Source organism: Convolutriloba macropyga, unplaced genomic scaffold (genome assembly GCF_964194025.1).
Source record: "Convolutriloba macropyga unplaced genomic scaffold, txConMacr16.3 SCAFFOLD_3854, whole genome shotgun sequence".
NCBI classification, from domain to species: Eukaryota; Metazoa; Xenacoelomorpha; order Acoela; family Convolutidae; genus Convolutriloba; species Convolutriloba macropyga.
In genome coordinates, this window is record NW_027452706.1 from 1 (window position 1) to 13,943 (window position 13,943).

At 34.3% G+C, this 13,943-nt stretch overlaps 1 protein-coding gene across 1 annotated transcript; it reads right to left on the reverse strand.

Moving 5' to 3' along the window:
- Nucleotides 1-2,566: 2,566 nt before the first annotated feature.
- Nucleotides 2,567-12,082, reverse strand: LOC142357731 (syntaxin-8-like). Its single transcript, XM_075409276.1, has 3 exons — nucleotides 11,962-12,082; nucleotides 8,017-8,126; nucleotides 2,567-2,867 (listed from the first exon to the last, which is right to left on the reverse strand). Exons 1-3 carry the CDS (start codon nucleotides 11,993-11,995, stop codon nucleotides 2,664-2,666), a joined length of 348 nt encoding a protein of 115 aa, XP_075265391.1. The 5' UTR covers nucleotides 11,996-12,082; the 3' UTR covers nucleotides 2,567-2,663.
- Between the last annotated feature and the right edge of the window lie 1,861 nt (nucleotides 12,083-13,943).

Genomic DNA, 13,943 nt, shown 5'->3' on the forward strand with positions numbered 1-13,943 from the left:
ATATATATATATATATGTATGTATATATAATGATATATTTTTTAACTATCAAATTAATCAAAAATCTATAAATTAAAATGATCAAAAGAGTTTCCTTAAATGTCCCCCACGTGAGGCACTTCTCCCACATAAATATGTTGGATCTCGCCGAGATGACATATGCCTTTTTTTAAGTGTTCCAGCCTCACAAAGGAGTAGGACTCATTTTTGAAATCATTGATTGTGAGGTAAGAACTGCTTTTGTAGTGGCATTTGTGCTTCCCTCGCCCCTTTTTATCACATTCGACAACATACCATGTGCCTGTTGAGACTTCTAAATCGTCACTGACTAGGATGGCGGTGAAGTGTTCGTTGTGTCCAGCTGAACATACTTGTAAAGAGGTGCCAATTGTAAAGTATTCTGCATCACCCTGTTTGGGGCGTTAACGCTCAATATCGCATAAAACTACTGCAATGTTAATATCCGTTTATTATTATTATCGCAATGTTTAAACTGAAGGTGGCACTGTAAGCAGCAGCACGAGAATTAAGGGTAACAAACTCAATCTTTCGAATAGTATACTACCTCTCTCGGTCAACTGCTCCACGTAACACGTCAGGGCAAAAACACCGATAAGGCAACCTTTTTTTCACATAGTTAAAGCAAAAGCAAACGAATATAAAAAAGGCCATTCTAGCTTAAGTCATAGACAAGTCCTTGTCTAGGATTGGTCACGATGCTTTTTTCAAAATTAAAAATATTAAGCCTAAAGAGTACGCAATGGGTTTATTGTTTTATTTAGCTCAACATTAGTTATGTTATTTGCAATTTTTCTGAGCTTTCAACGTATAAGAGAACAAGTTTAATGTGCATTTTAAATCTCGTATGCTTAAGAAATGACGTCCCATGTCAGGACCGAATGGCTAAATTGTAAGATCTTGCAAGTTTCTTGCAAAAGATGGTGAACTTGTAAGAACTTGCAAATCGAATAGTGAACTTGTATAACTTGTAAGTCGAACTGTAAACTTGTAAGAACTTGCGAGACGAATGACTAACTTGTAAATTTCTTGCAAGTTCGTTCCGGTTGAGCACAACTCTTCTTGGTTAATTCAATTTAACATTCAGTCATTCACCGAAGAAAGAGCGTGGGAGTTACTTGCTCTGTTTGGATAACATAATACAATTCGACCTAAGTAGATAAAATGGTTACTTTTCAAATTTTATCAATTCAAGAGAGATCCTTTTGCAATTCCATTAAATAACAGTAAATCTCAATTGGCTTCTTTGCGATTGCTTTTTTTAACAATGTACCCAAAATATTGCCTTTGATTGAGTTTTCAAAATCAAATGTCAGCTTTTTCTCAAAATAAATTATTGACCCTTCATGTTTATATCCTTTTTTAAAATTTCAATTCACACTTTTCCAGATTCTATATTTTCCAAACATCCGTTTACATTCATGTCTTGCAACGTTTTTTTTTACGGTTTAGTGCTTGCGTGTGTGTGTGTGCGCGTGCGTGCGTGTGTGTGTGTGTGTGTGTGTGTGTGTGTGTGCGTGTATGTGTGTGTGTGGTGGTGGTGGTGGTGGTGTGTGTGTGTGTGTGTGTGTGTGTGTGTGTGTGTGTGTGTGTGTGTGTGTGTGTGTGTGTGTGTGTGTGTGTGTGTGCGAATGGTTAACTTGTAAGTAACTTGTAAGTCGAGTGGTTAACTTGTAAAAGCCTTGTAAGTCGAATGGTTAACTTGTAAGAACTTGTAAGGCGAATGGTTAGCTTGTAAGAACTTGCAATTGTTTGGAAGAAAAACTTGCAAGGCGATGCATCGCTTTGTAAGAACTTGCAAAAAACTTGCAAGTTCTTACAAGTTAACCATTCGGCCTCGGCCCGGGGTAACACTTTCTTGCTGGATAGATTTACGTAACGACGTCATTCAGTTTCTGGCAGCTTATTTATTTACAATTGGGGCGGCATGTAGAAACTAAAATAATGCTTTATTTTTAGAAAGATTGGGATCACTTTCTACATCTAAATTCTATTGTGAATCGAGAATTTTTTTATTGAAAAATCTTATGCAAACTCAACGCATTTAAGCGATCTTTCCGGTTGATTTTAATGCTCGAAAAAAAAAACAAAATCAATTCTTTATTCCAATTCATACTCTAGTAATTAAATTAGTAATGAATACAAAATCATTTTGTAGTCATCATCTATTATAGTAATCTAGCTGAGTTGTTTAAATTCAAAGCGTTTTGTATTAATATATTGAACAAAAAATATTTATCAAACAACTTTTGTTTCCTCGATGAACTAAAACAACAAAAAACAAGGGAGAAGAACTAAAACAAGATTATAGAAATAGACTGTATTTGGTTTCATTTTTCTTCTTATACATTTGACGATAAAATTGTAAATTACTAAATTATATGTGCATTAATTTATATGTGCATCATCTATTATAGTAATCTAGCTGAGTTGTTTAAATTCAAAGCGTTTTGTATTAATATATTGAACAAAAAATATTTATCAAACAACTTTTGTTTCCTCGATGAACTAAAACAACAAAAAACAAGGGAGAAGAACTAAAACAAGATTATAGAAATAGACTGTATTTGGTTTCATTTTTCTTCTTATACATTTGACGATAAAATTGTAAATTACTAAATTATATGTGCATTAACGATTATTTTTCATCCTAGAACTGCTACCACAACAATGACGATAGCCAGCATGACAATAATAGTCCAGAGAAAACAGGTGGAAGATTTTTTGAGCACGCTTTCCGTGTGTTTCGTCTCAGTGTGCAGTTTGTCATTCACTTTCCCAGTTTTAGACTTAATGTCCTCAATTAACTCATCCTGCTCATCTATCTCGTTTCCAATGGCAATTCCGACCTGAAAGGATTGCAATAAGTGGTCAAATATATTTTCTGGTGTGCCGATTTGAAGTCTTGAGAGCGCTGTTTCAGGAAAATGTTTTCTGAAAATAGAGCTCTCAAGAAGCCGCACAGTGAAATGAAACTTGATAGATCTTCTTGATAAGACGTATGGTCTTGAAATCTTCATCAAAACTTAAAACATCTTGCCAATAACTTGAAGCACCATAAATTTCTTTTTCTATTTCAGATTTTTTAATACAAATCTCCCCAAGAGGTCATGCTTTTGCTAACAGTTGACTGATCCTTTATGTAATTTATTAGTTCATTTTTATTCGTTATATTAAATATTTTTATTGTTTAAAAAATCATTTTGTGACGCAACTTCAACGACCTGAGAATTAGTACAATGAAAATTACTCCAGAATACACCTTTTAATAATAATCTTGGATTATGAGAAAATATTCTGTTGAATACTCACCAATAATCAGATCACAGAAAAAGTGAGCAAGAGATGCCGGCATTTATGTCCGAGAGAACAATAAATTACGAATTAAGAAAAAATATGCCAAAACCAGCTGCAGATTTGTTAGTGTTTATGTAAACAAGACCTAAAACGGATTAGTTAGTTATCTTTATAATCAGAAATTCTGAGACAATGAAAGAATACTCAGATGAATTTCAGGTCTCACCTAAAAATTTGCAAATACTTATTGTCCTATTAGCGACAAAATATCTGCGAATGAACAGCAGAATAACTTAGCAAACGAACAAATTGTTTGTTTCAGAACTCTATGTGCTTCGAAGGAGCAAATTGGTTTACGTGAGCATTGAAGAACAACTAATAAGAGTGGTGCCAACGTGGTTTTCTCATTTTTTGAAATTGTTTTTACGAACAAACAGAGCGAATCATAGAAAACAAGAAAAAGGGAACAGAAAAGAAGGTGAACGTTATCTGAGATGCAGATAACCTGCTCATAAATGAGACGCAAAATTTATCTTGAACACTCTGTTGCATAAACTACTGTTACATAACACCAGCAATTGCTTTTAGTTTCTTCCTCTGCTTTATCAAAAAACATTTTAACGCTTTTTTGTCATAAATTGACCTCTACCTTTTTCCATGCCTATTTGAAATACAGTAGTTATATAAAAATGTAAGAATTTTCATTCTATTTAATATTGATTGATTTTTTTGTACGTATTGTGCGTTTGCACCTTTGTTGACGCAGAAAATCTCGCACATTTTCTTTCTGTCAAGTTCGAATCAAACTAACCTCTTCGTATTGTTCCGACCGGGAGCTATATGCTCACATAGGTTTTTTGTTCAGTCAATTTTCGCCAATCGTTATATTCATCATACAGGGTTGTGAGTAGTATCATTAGAAAATGTGTCAAGTATAGAATTTCAAATTAAAACTATTTTTGTGAAATTCTCTTTTTTGATCAGTTTCGGAGGTTTAAAATTTTGTGAACTTTAGCCTCACATCTGTTCTTTTGTTCACATTTTTAGTAATTTTTGCTGACTTTTTTATGAGTTTTGCTTAAAAACGGATAAAAATATTTAAGACAACCTAACTGGTTCAACCTTTGCAGATAAAAAAGAGTGGCTGAATTGTTTGAAACATCAGTTTTGGCTAAAAATTTTCAAATTTCAGCATTTTATCATCCAAAAAGGTACCATAAAAGATTTTTTAGCCCAGTTACAATTCACAGTTACTTTAGACATAGAACTGCTGGTACAACTTTTTCTTACTCAGATGACTGCTTCTTTACCTCCGCTTTCCTTGAAAGTTTTCTGCAACTGGCATTTTAGCGGCCTTTTGCATCCTTTCGGTATATTAAGATTTTCGTTTGCCAAAAAATCTGTTACACAATCATCGGGAAAAATGAATTCTAATTCTTAAGCAGCCGAGCAGCGATATCAAGGGCAGTTTTGGTCTCATCGTTGAAAAAGGCTTCGGATCGTTTTTTTGAGTCTGTCCCTTGTAATTCGTTTTGGCATTTTTCCATCCGACCACAATGGTGATTTAGTTTAGCGACTCAATAATAAATTGTAGCATTCAAATGGGGGCCAGTATATAAATGTATAGTTTTTTTGAGTAAAACCCATGACTTTGGTTGATCCAACGAATGGTTTTTGTGAAAATTTAATGAATTTGACGAGATTTAACAGCGTTTGATGTCCTTTTTGTGGTTTTATGACAGAAAATATTTAAAAGAAGCTCTAATTCGTTTAGCTAAGGAGCTCCTAACACCTGCCAATTTGATAACTACTGATTTTTGCTAATAAAAACCAATAGGTACCCAAGATTCAACTTTTTTTGATATATTGACCTTTTTTTGTTAAATTAGCTATTTCGGTAACATTTGGAACAATTTTTTGTTTTAATGGACAAACAGCAATAGCAGTATTGGTCTTGGCGTCATTGAGGATTTTGGGATGTTGAGACTTAGAAAAAAAATTGGATGGTAAATCATTTTTTAAGAAAAAACACCCTTGTTTTTTTAAATTTTTAATTACAAGTCGCAATGATATCGAATCGAATCTCATTTATTGATAGATCAGACAACTACCAATAAAAAATACATGATAATTTCAGCAAAACCCTTATGGTTTCTTGCTTATGCACGGTTTGCCTAAATCTGTAATTGAAAATTTGAATTCTGCCTGTTTTTGTTGTTAAGACCAATGGACTTTCTGAGCAGTTGAAAGTCAATCAATTTAATAACTTTAGATGAACGCTTCTGACTGTTTGTACTAATTTTTTGATAGCTTTTCAAAAAAACTAAAAGTTAAACTCACTTATCACTTAAACTCACATCTTAGCATAGTCTCAGTAGAAAGTGAGGTCGAATTCTCTTTCAGGTAAATTCAAATATAGTCTTCGTGTCTGTTTTATCAGTAAAAAAATTCTTTTTGGCGTTCACCCTGCGAGTTTTCATAACTTTTTTTTATTTTCGGACAATTTTACATATTGGGGTTCTTTTTTGTTATGTTTTCCCCTTCTCAAATTAATGACATTTTAATTACAAGTCAAATATTACATTAACGGCGTTGAAAGAAGATGCAGTTGATCAAATTTAATTTTCTAATCGAAAAAATTTTGAATTCATAGGCTTCGACACTGTTTAATTGACTGTTCGATTTTTCCAGTAATTGTGTAACATTTTGGGTAATGATAAATTCCACCGGCTCTGTGGAGGTATAAATCCTGCGATTTAATTATTTCGGTTTATATCTAAAGGTTTAATCTTTAAGTGATTTTTTATGAAGGTAACCATTGAATTTTTTCGCAATCATTGCTTGTTTGTTTTATTTTGTTGTTTGTCTTGTCTCTTAGTCTCCTTAGTGTCATGTATCATCAAACTTCTGATGAGGTTTTTTTATACTTGCATAGTGGCTTGAGCACAAAGCAAACTTTTGAACGGATAGAACAATTTTTTCCAGCAATATGCAAAATTTTGAACGTTTTCTACCTCTTGCTCATTTGCTGGCCAATTAAGTGAAAAACTGGTTAAACGGGGCCGGCAAGTTATGTGCGAAATCATATTACCGAGCCTCTTTGTTAACGTATATAAATATTTTTGTTGGATTTTTTATTTGCTTAACTAGCGATGATTACAATGTCCTGTTTCTAACATCCAGACATCTGTGCTTGAAAGTGCGAAAAACATAATTTTAAAAATTCTGAATATTTCATTGCCATTTTTGTGGGGGGGAAAAACAATTTTTGAAGAAAAAAAACATTTACAGTACAAAAAACCAGACAAATAAAATGAACATAAAATGAAATAAGACAAATAAAACGAACATCAAAGACCAAAAGAGGTCGACTTGGTTTTGCTTTAGTTGATATGCACAACAGAATGTACTTCAGGCAACCACTATCTTTATACCGCATCTTTAAACCCCCGCATGACATCAAGAAAGAAGTCGTCAAAATATTGAAATTTTCGACACCCGGGCCGAGGTTTCACCCTTAATCCACCCCTAATTAGCTGGGATTAGAATGCAATGCAAATTCAACTCCTATTTATGGGGGAAAAGAGTGCAAGAGTGTAATTTAAAAAAATAAAATGTATTTACACCCTTTCTCCGCTATTTTTACACTCTTTGCAAAATATGTAATTAAGACTGGACTGATAAAAAATTACACTCTTATAGAATTACCATTATAACTAAAATGAAACGTTAAATTGTTGTAGCAGTTGGTTAATGCAAAAAGGGGAAGTAACATGTTGGACATAGGGAAGGTTGGGGGAGCGATCCTCACTACCACCTTCCACTTCTATTTTTTAAAATTACACTCTTGTTATTACACTCTCCCACCGTTAATTATACGGAGAAATAGGGGTGTAATTTTTTAATTTTTACGTTTTTTCCCCGTTTTTTTGGGGAAAATCCTCGGCCCAGGCTATTAGCATGGTTAGATAGAAAATACATCGAAGCGGAAAACTCGAAAAAGAAAGCAAAAAAGAACAAGAATTTTTTATTTAAAATTGTGTCTCAATACTTGCTTCAACAACATAAAAGTAATTAGTCTAATTTCAGTAATCTTCTAGCAGTATTTATTGGTAAACGTTTTCGCTTTATTGTTTCGCACCACGATTGCCGTTTTGTGGTTCTAAACTAATTAGAATAAAAATTCCTCAAATAGGCCTGAAGATATGCTGATAAATGTACTTTTCTGATAAATTTAACCATGGGAGTTTGACACATTAGCACATTGGATATCTTTGCATTGGGTCTTTTAGCTTTGGGTATTTTGTCCGGATATCGCGAGTATATGCACTCGCCTTAAAAAAGCTGTTTAATAAGTAATGTTGATAAAACATTATTTGGAAAAAAATGGTGCAATTTTTTCTCAATTTCGATAAACTGCATAGTCTTTTCTTTCTGGGGTTTTATAATTATATCATTTGGACTTCGCAGCTCTAGGAGAGGAAATAATTGACGATTTTTGGATCTTCATGGGCTTTTTAAAGAAACATTTTAAGAGCTAAATGGCTGTTTTGAAATTTCGCTAAAATGCGACACCTGCTATGCTAATAGTACTTTCCAATAAAACAGAACAAAATGATGTGCAAAAATTAACATTTTTACTCATACATACCTTGAATATGGAATTATTATGAAAATATCCCAAAATTTTAAAACATGCACCTTTTTGGTTCTCTTGAGGGCTTCGTATATCTGTTCCAGTCCCTCGTCCTGTCTGTCTATGATTCTCTGCTGTTCACTCCTCACATCTCTGTATGTGAAGGGGGAAGGCTCTTCCATATAAGAGGTAAGCAATCAAAGAGATGACAGTTATGACTACAAGGTCTTCAAAAACTTTCCTTTTTAAAAAGTGTTTACTATCTGTGTTGTGTTAGAACAGAAAGCAGAAAACTGTCAAAATTTAATGGATTATCACTCACACAACTCGTGATCAAAATACCATTTTTGCACCTATAACTCGTCCAAACGTATGCAGAGAGACTCGTAAGAAACCCTAGTCTAGTCCTCGACCTATAAAAAGACCATTAATTGAAAAACTGTACGTGCGAATTCTATTCCCCTAGCAACTGTTATAATAATCTGTTAATAATCTGTTAATAATCCGCAATAATCTCTTGAAATAACGCAGAATCTTGCAAAATTTCTTGCAAGATCACGCAAGATAAACATCCTTCCTTCAAGATCTTAGAAGAGCGTGCAGCGCATTAATTAATGAAAGAACATGATTAACATAACCTAATAAACTGTCTCCAAAATTTTTTACCTACAAGGGTGTGAAGTCTACTTCAATGGTCAGAATAAAGTTTATCGAGGCCCCGCCCAGGGTTTTTAAGGTCTGATCAGAGCCTTACCTACGGTCTCAGCAGTATTATGAAAACCCCATTCAAGGAGTAGATCATCTGATTAGAGCACAGCTTAGAGTGTAAAAAGTCAAGCAGTACGATCTGAATAATCTGAAGAGAGCTCTTCCCACGGCCTGTACAGTCCGATCAGAATCAAGAACTGCAGCAGCAAAAAGCATTCAGTCCCTCAAAAAGGAAGCTTTAAAAAAACTGACTGATTGCCGCTGCCGCCTTCTTGATAATCTCAGCATAACAGTTTGTTTTTCCGTAGCTCAGCGGTTGGCAGGCAGTTGGGAGTAAGTCAAGGAGATCAATTGGGTTCACTTTTGTTTTCCCTGGCCATCTAGCCTCTTATTACTGAACTCAGAGGAAAAATACCAAACCTCACTCACTCAATACTGCTAGTATCTTGATGACGGCATTACTGCAGGTTCCGAAACCCAACTATGTAGACCATTGGAAATTCTAACAAAACTCGGAGAAAACTGTCGTTTGGAACTCAGGAAGGAGAAGTAATGATCAACGCATGACCAAGTTTGATAGTTTGATCAATAGGAACAAAGAAGCAACTCTGGGATTTGATGTTTTCATTTCCTCTTGTTTACTGAAACTAGTTGAAAAAATAGAAGAAGAGAGGAGGAGGAAATTCTTGGCAATCTAGCATATGTAGACCATCCACAATTTGCTCCAGGTATCCAGCGTTATTGCCTGGGTACACCCAAATTAGTGTACTTACAATGCAACTCCCAATACAAACCGGAAACAGTCCAGCGGAAATTTGACTTGCTTCAGAGCGCATTATTTGAAAAATTTGAGGATCTGTCGTGTCAGATACTTCAAGGGACCACGCATGACTTCCAATTACCAAAACTGATATCAAAATACAAATATTGCTGGATAAAATTCAAGCTGCATATGCTGATTCCGTTTCCGAATCTTCCAACCTTGAAGAAAATCAAACCGGCTATCATTCAATTGAAGACATCTTATTTCTAAAAAATGAGGAATAAGTTGAAATTGCGACCACATATCCCTCAACAAAACTATAAGAAAAACTTGATAATTCAGCTTATGAAAACTTGTTAACAAGTAATTTTTACTAACAAGCATACTTGTTGGGAAAACATTCCGGCTAGGGGATTAACTTATAGCGGAATGAAATCCGTGTTACTCTTAGAAACCGACTGCGTGACAAAGTGTACAAAAACAGTATAAAATATCTTTATTGTGAATCGGCCAGTTTGGATGTAATAGCCAATCATGCCTTGCCATGCCATGGTGAGGATGATATGATAGCACGTCATGGTTGTAAATAAAACAAAATTATGTCAGCGTGCTCGAGCGCATATTTTTCTCATCTGTTGGCAGGAGAGTTTACTAACCAACAACAACACCAACCGGGGTGAGTTTCCTGCATGGCCGGGCCCCCATTCTTACCCCTTTGAAATGCTGGTCATTCAGCAGCATTGGATGTAACCGTCACATCGCTTTAGCAGCGAAGCTTCTTCGCGAGTGCGGCGAAGGCGTCTGGTTTGGCCCTGAAAACTGCTGAGGACAGATTGTACAAAACAATATGCCCAAAAAAGTAGCAACTTTGGAACTATATTCAATACTGTAGCCTCTGTGCCGTTTGAGAAGTTTTCAGAGACAGTTTGCAAGACCCTCAAACGAATCACCGTTCTGGCAGATAACAGAAATTTGCCGTCTGCTGGGTTATCTCCAGTTTTCAGTAGCTCAATCAGTCACCACTGCATCAATTTGTTTGCCAGCACTCGTGAAGATTGCTAGATTATAGGCATATATGGAACAAAAGCAAGCCTTTGAATCCGTATCTCGCCCGTCAAGATTGGAAAGTTCTTTGCAAATTTTTCACCCAATTAGCTGGGACAGTGTTTTTGATTTTTTGCACAACGAGTGGTGAGTTCGTAATTTTTTGTGTGGTCATTTGTGTCGTAAAATGGAGTCGCGATGATTTTGGGCGAGAGAACAGAAATAATTGTAAAAAATTTTAACTCGAAAGGAGGTACCTAGGAAGCATAATTCCAACCGATTCCAACTTATGTGATTGAATGAATGATTAGTTTTGAACCAGGATTTTTTTTCTATTTACATAACGAAGTTGAAAAAAAAATTCAGGTTTGAAGTAAAAAAAAGTAAGCATCTCATTCATTGTTAAAAAAACACAGCACAACTCAGTAATCAAGTAGAGAAGATGACGTTAAAGACTAGAAATTGTTTTGTTCTGTTGATTTTATTCTGATGACGCAAAACAAATTAACATCTTTTTTTTTCGGAATAAAAAAAATTTTGCGAATTGTAACCGCTTCTTCAATGTTTGAAACTGCTGGTATCTGAACCCATTGAAGTGAATCTGTTATACCATTGTGCAACCCATTTCCTTGAGCAACTCAGTCATGGTAGTTATCAGACAGATGGCTGATAATTTCTTGCTTAAATGCAAATGTCTCCAAATGTTTGTTAGAAACTTTTATTAAAAACTGTAGAAAACCCTCGTCAATTTATCCGTTACATCGCATTCAAGCTGCAGTCATAACTTTGCACTGATTTGCTTGTTCTTTTGAACCGTGATTTGGCTAGTCGCAATATTTCTAACTGTCATTTTAATCCACAATGATTGCTAGGAACTTCTTTGAAATTAATTATTTAATGGACTTTCTTCGATTTCGGTCTAATTGACAGAATTATAATTGACAGAGATTTCGGTCTAGTTTAGTAGCCACGGGCAACAGCGACGGTTTGGAGACGAGTGGCGACGTGTGATAATCTTGAAGTCTGGTCGTAGAAAATAGTGACAAAATCGATTAAATATACTCGAGAAAATGGAATTTTTTGCCAGGTAATGTTAACAGATTTTATTTTATTCTGAAACATTATGTTTTAGTATCTGCTCAATAATTACAGAGAAAAAAGTCAAAAACTATGCAAAACACAAAAAAAAGACTAATTCATGCTCAAAAAGTTGCAAAGACGGACAATTGGTTGCAACAAAGTGAAAAAATTTCTGATATTTTTTTCACTCTTTTGTTCGAAAAGTTTTCATTTGCGCAAAATATCAAATGAAAAAATTTCCAATGATTTTAACCAGACTGGACAGCAAGGAATCAGTTGCAACTAATAAATATGAGCTATCAATAAATAAATATAATTATTTCAAAAACAAATATCTCTTATAAAAAGTTTACTTGAAATGATAATACTGAATATAAAAGGAATAGAAGTTTCAATGGTGTATGCAATAGAGAACCGTCATCTCTGTAATGGTTATTGTATGTCATCATAATGGTATTGTTAGTGAAAACATAAACAGAAGGGTATTGTAGCAATAGAATGGCAATCAAGACTACTAAATTAGGCAAATGACAACATATGAGACAATGTTGAAACAGCAAAATAACTATTGTTTACTGGCCTAACAAACTATTAAACGAACAATACCTGTTCTACTTCTCATTTCAACAATTCTTGATCAGAGGGGTTCAGACGGTAAATTGTTTTGATCAGAGCCAACTAGAACTCCATTTCACCAATTTAGATGGAATTTTCTTGAGATGTTAAAACAAAGATTATTTCGAAGGAGAGCAAATACAGTGATAAAAAATAAGCAGACAAAATTTGCGTTCAAAACGCTTGTCATAAGATCTTTCATAGCAAATTAAAAATTTCCTAAGCTCTTGCCTATTTCATCAAATTAATGGTGATTATCATTGCAATTGTCTACCGGTAATAAAACACCAGCATTGGAATAATTGAACTAAAAATCGATTTTATAGAGGTTTTCATTTTAAAAATGTTATCAACAAAATCCGTTCTACGGCATCAATCTGGGACCATTTTAACGATTTAAATCCTCTTAAATCTATTTAATTCCGTTGAAAAATGGATTATAACTGTTTGAAAACCTTTGAAATGGATTCAAAATTGAGCTACGAAAACTCCATTAAATCTATTTTTACTATAGTTTCTCTCTTGGAGTTTTAAGTTTAAATTTACAATTCATGTATTTTGAAAGTCTTAATTTAACATTTCAAGTAAATCAGTTTTCCATCAGTTTCAGTCCATGCAGTACATTCGCAACAGCAAGCCTATCGGCTCAACAGGTGCTCATATGAAGAAAACGAAGATCTGAACCTAAAATAGATAACAAAATGCTTCAAAACCTGTACAAAAATTTCAAATAGTATAAAATTAGCAATAAACCACAAATGGAATAAAATATTATCTAAAAAATTTATATTTTTGAAGGTGTTGACTTACTGTTGTCCACGTTGTTTTGCAGATCGGTTGCCTGAAATCAAGTAAAACTGAATTAGTTGAATGGAAACCCAAAAACTCCAAATTGAGTTAATCGATTTTTGGGCTTTTGGTGTTGATTTGGGCTGTGATTTGTTGTGAAGGAAAGGAATCTGGACACTCTGAAACAAATCTCAATTTGAATCTGAAAAAAAAACATTGTGAAGCCAAAAAATGTAAAGCAAAATTTGTTGAATTGAAATTACAAACCTCCGTAAAGGACGAAATCTTGAGCGGTTGTAATGTGTTTCAGCAGTTGTGTTTTCCCACAGCTATTTTTGCTCAATTTCGATTGGCTAAAAATTGGTCGCGAGAAAATAAGACAACTCTTAAATCGCTTGAAATTTGTTATCGTTTAAAAATTTGCTGGCTATTGTTGTTGCAAGTTTCTTCAACTATACCCCATATATTGGCAAAATGTAGTCTAAGCCTAAGAAAATCTCCATAAATTTGATTGCTTGCTGAAGTTTCACGACCCGGGCAAGCATGTTTTTGCGCAGAAAATGGCCTATTCTTTTTGCCTTCTCAACTATGCTTTAATGTCTAAAGGCAGCCTATTATATTAAGCAAAAACCCGATTAGGAGAAGGGAATTTTTGTAGCCATTAGGCAAATATGTGGACTAAAGTATTCTGGATATTGAGCGAGTAGTATGATATATATGCGGGAAGATGGCGGAGGAGATCATTCGAAATCTTTTTGGCAGAAGGAGATCCCTGATCCCGTAGGGGAGATCTTTTATGTTAAGAAAGTGGTAATTGCGCTACATGTATTTGTATGGCAGGTTTATTGTTCGTGCATATATATTTGGAGCTATTAGAAAGCCATTCTAGTTTCAACTTGACTTGCTTACTTGTAGCAAAACCTAGCAAAAAAGAGTTGAATTAGGGCGGAAATTATACGATACAATACATAGAATACCAGTGTTATATATAAG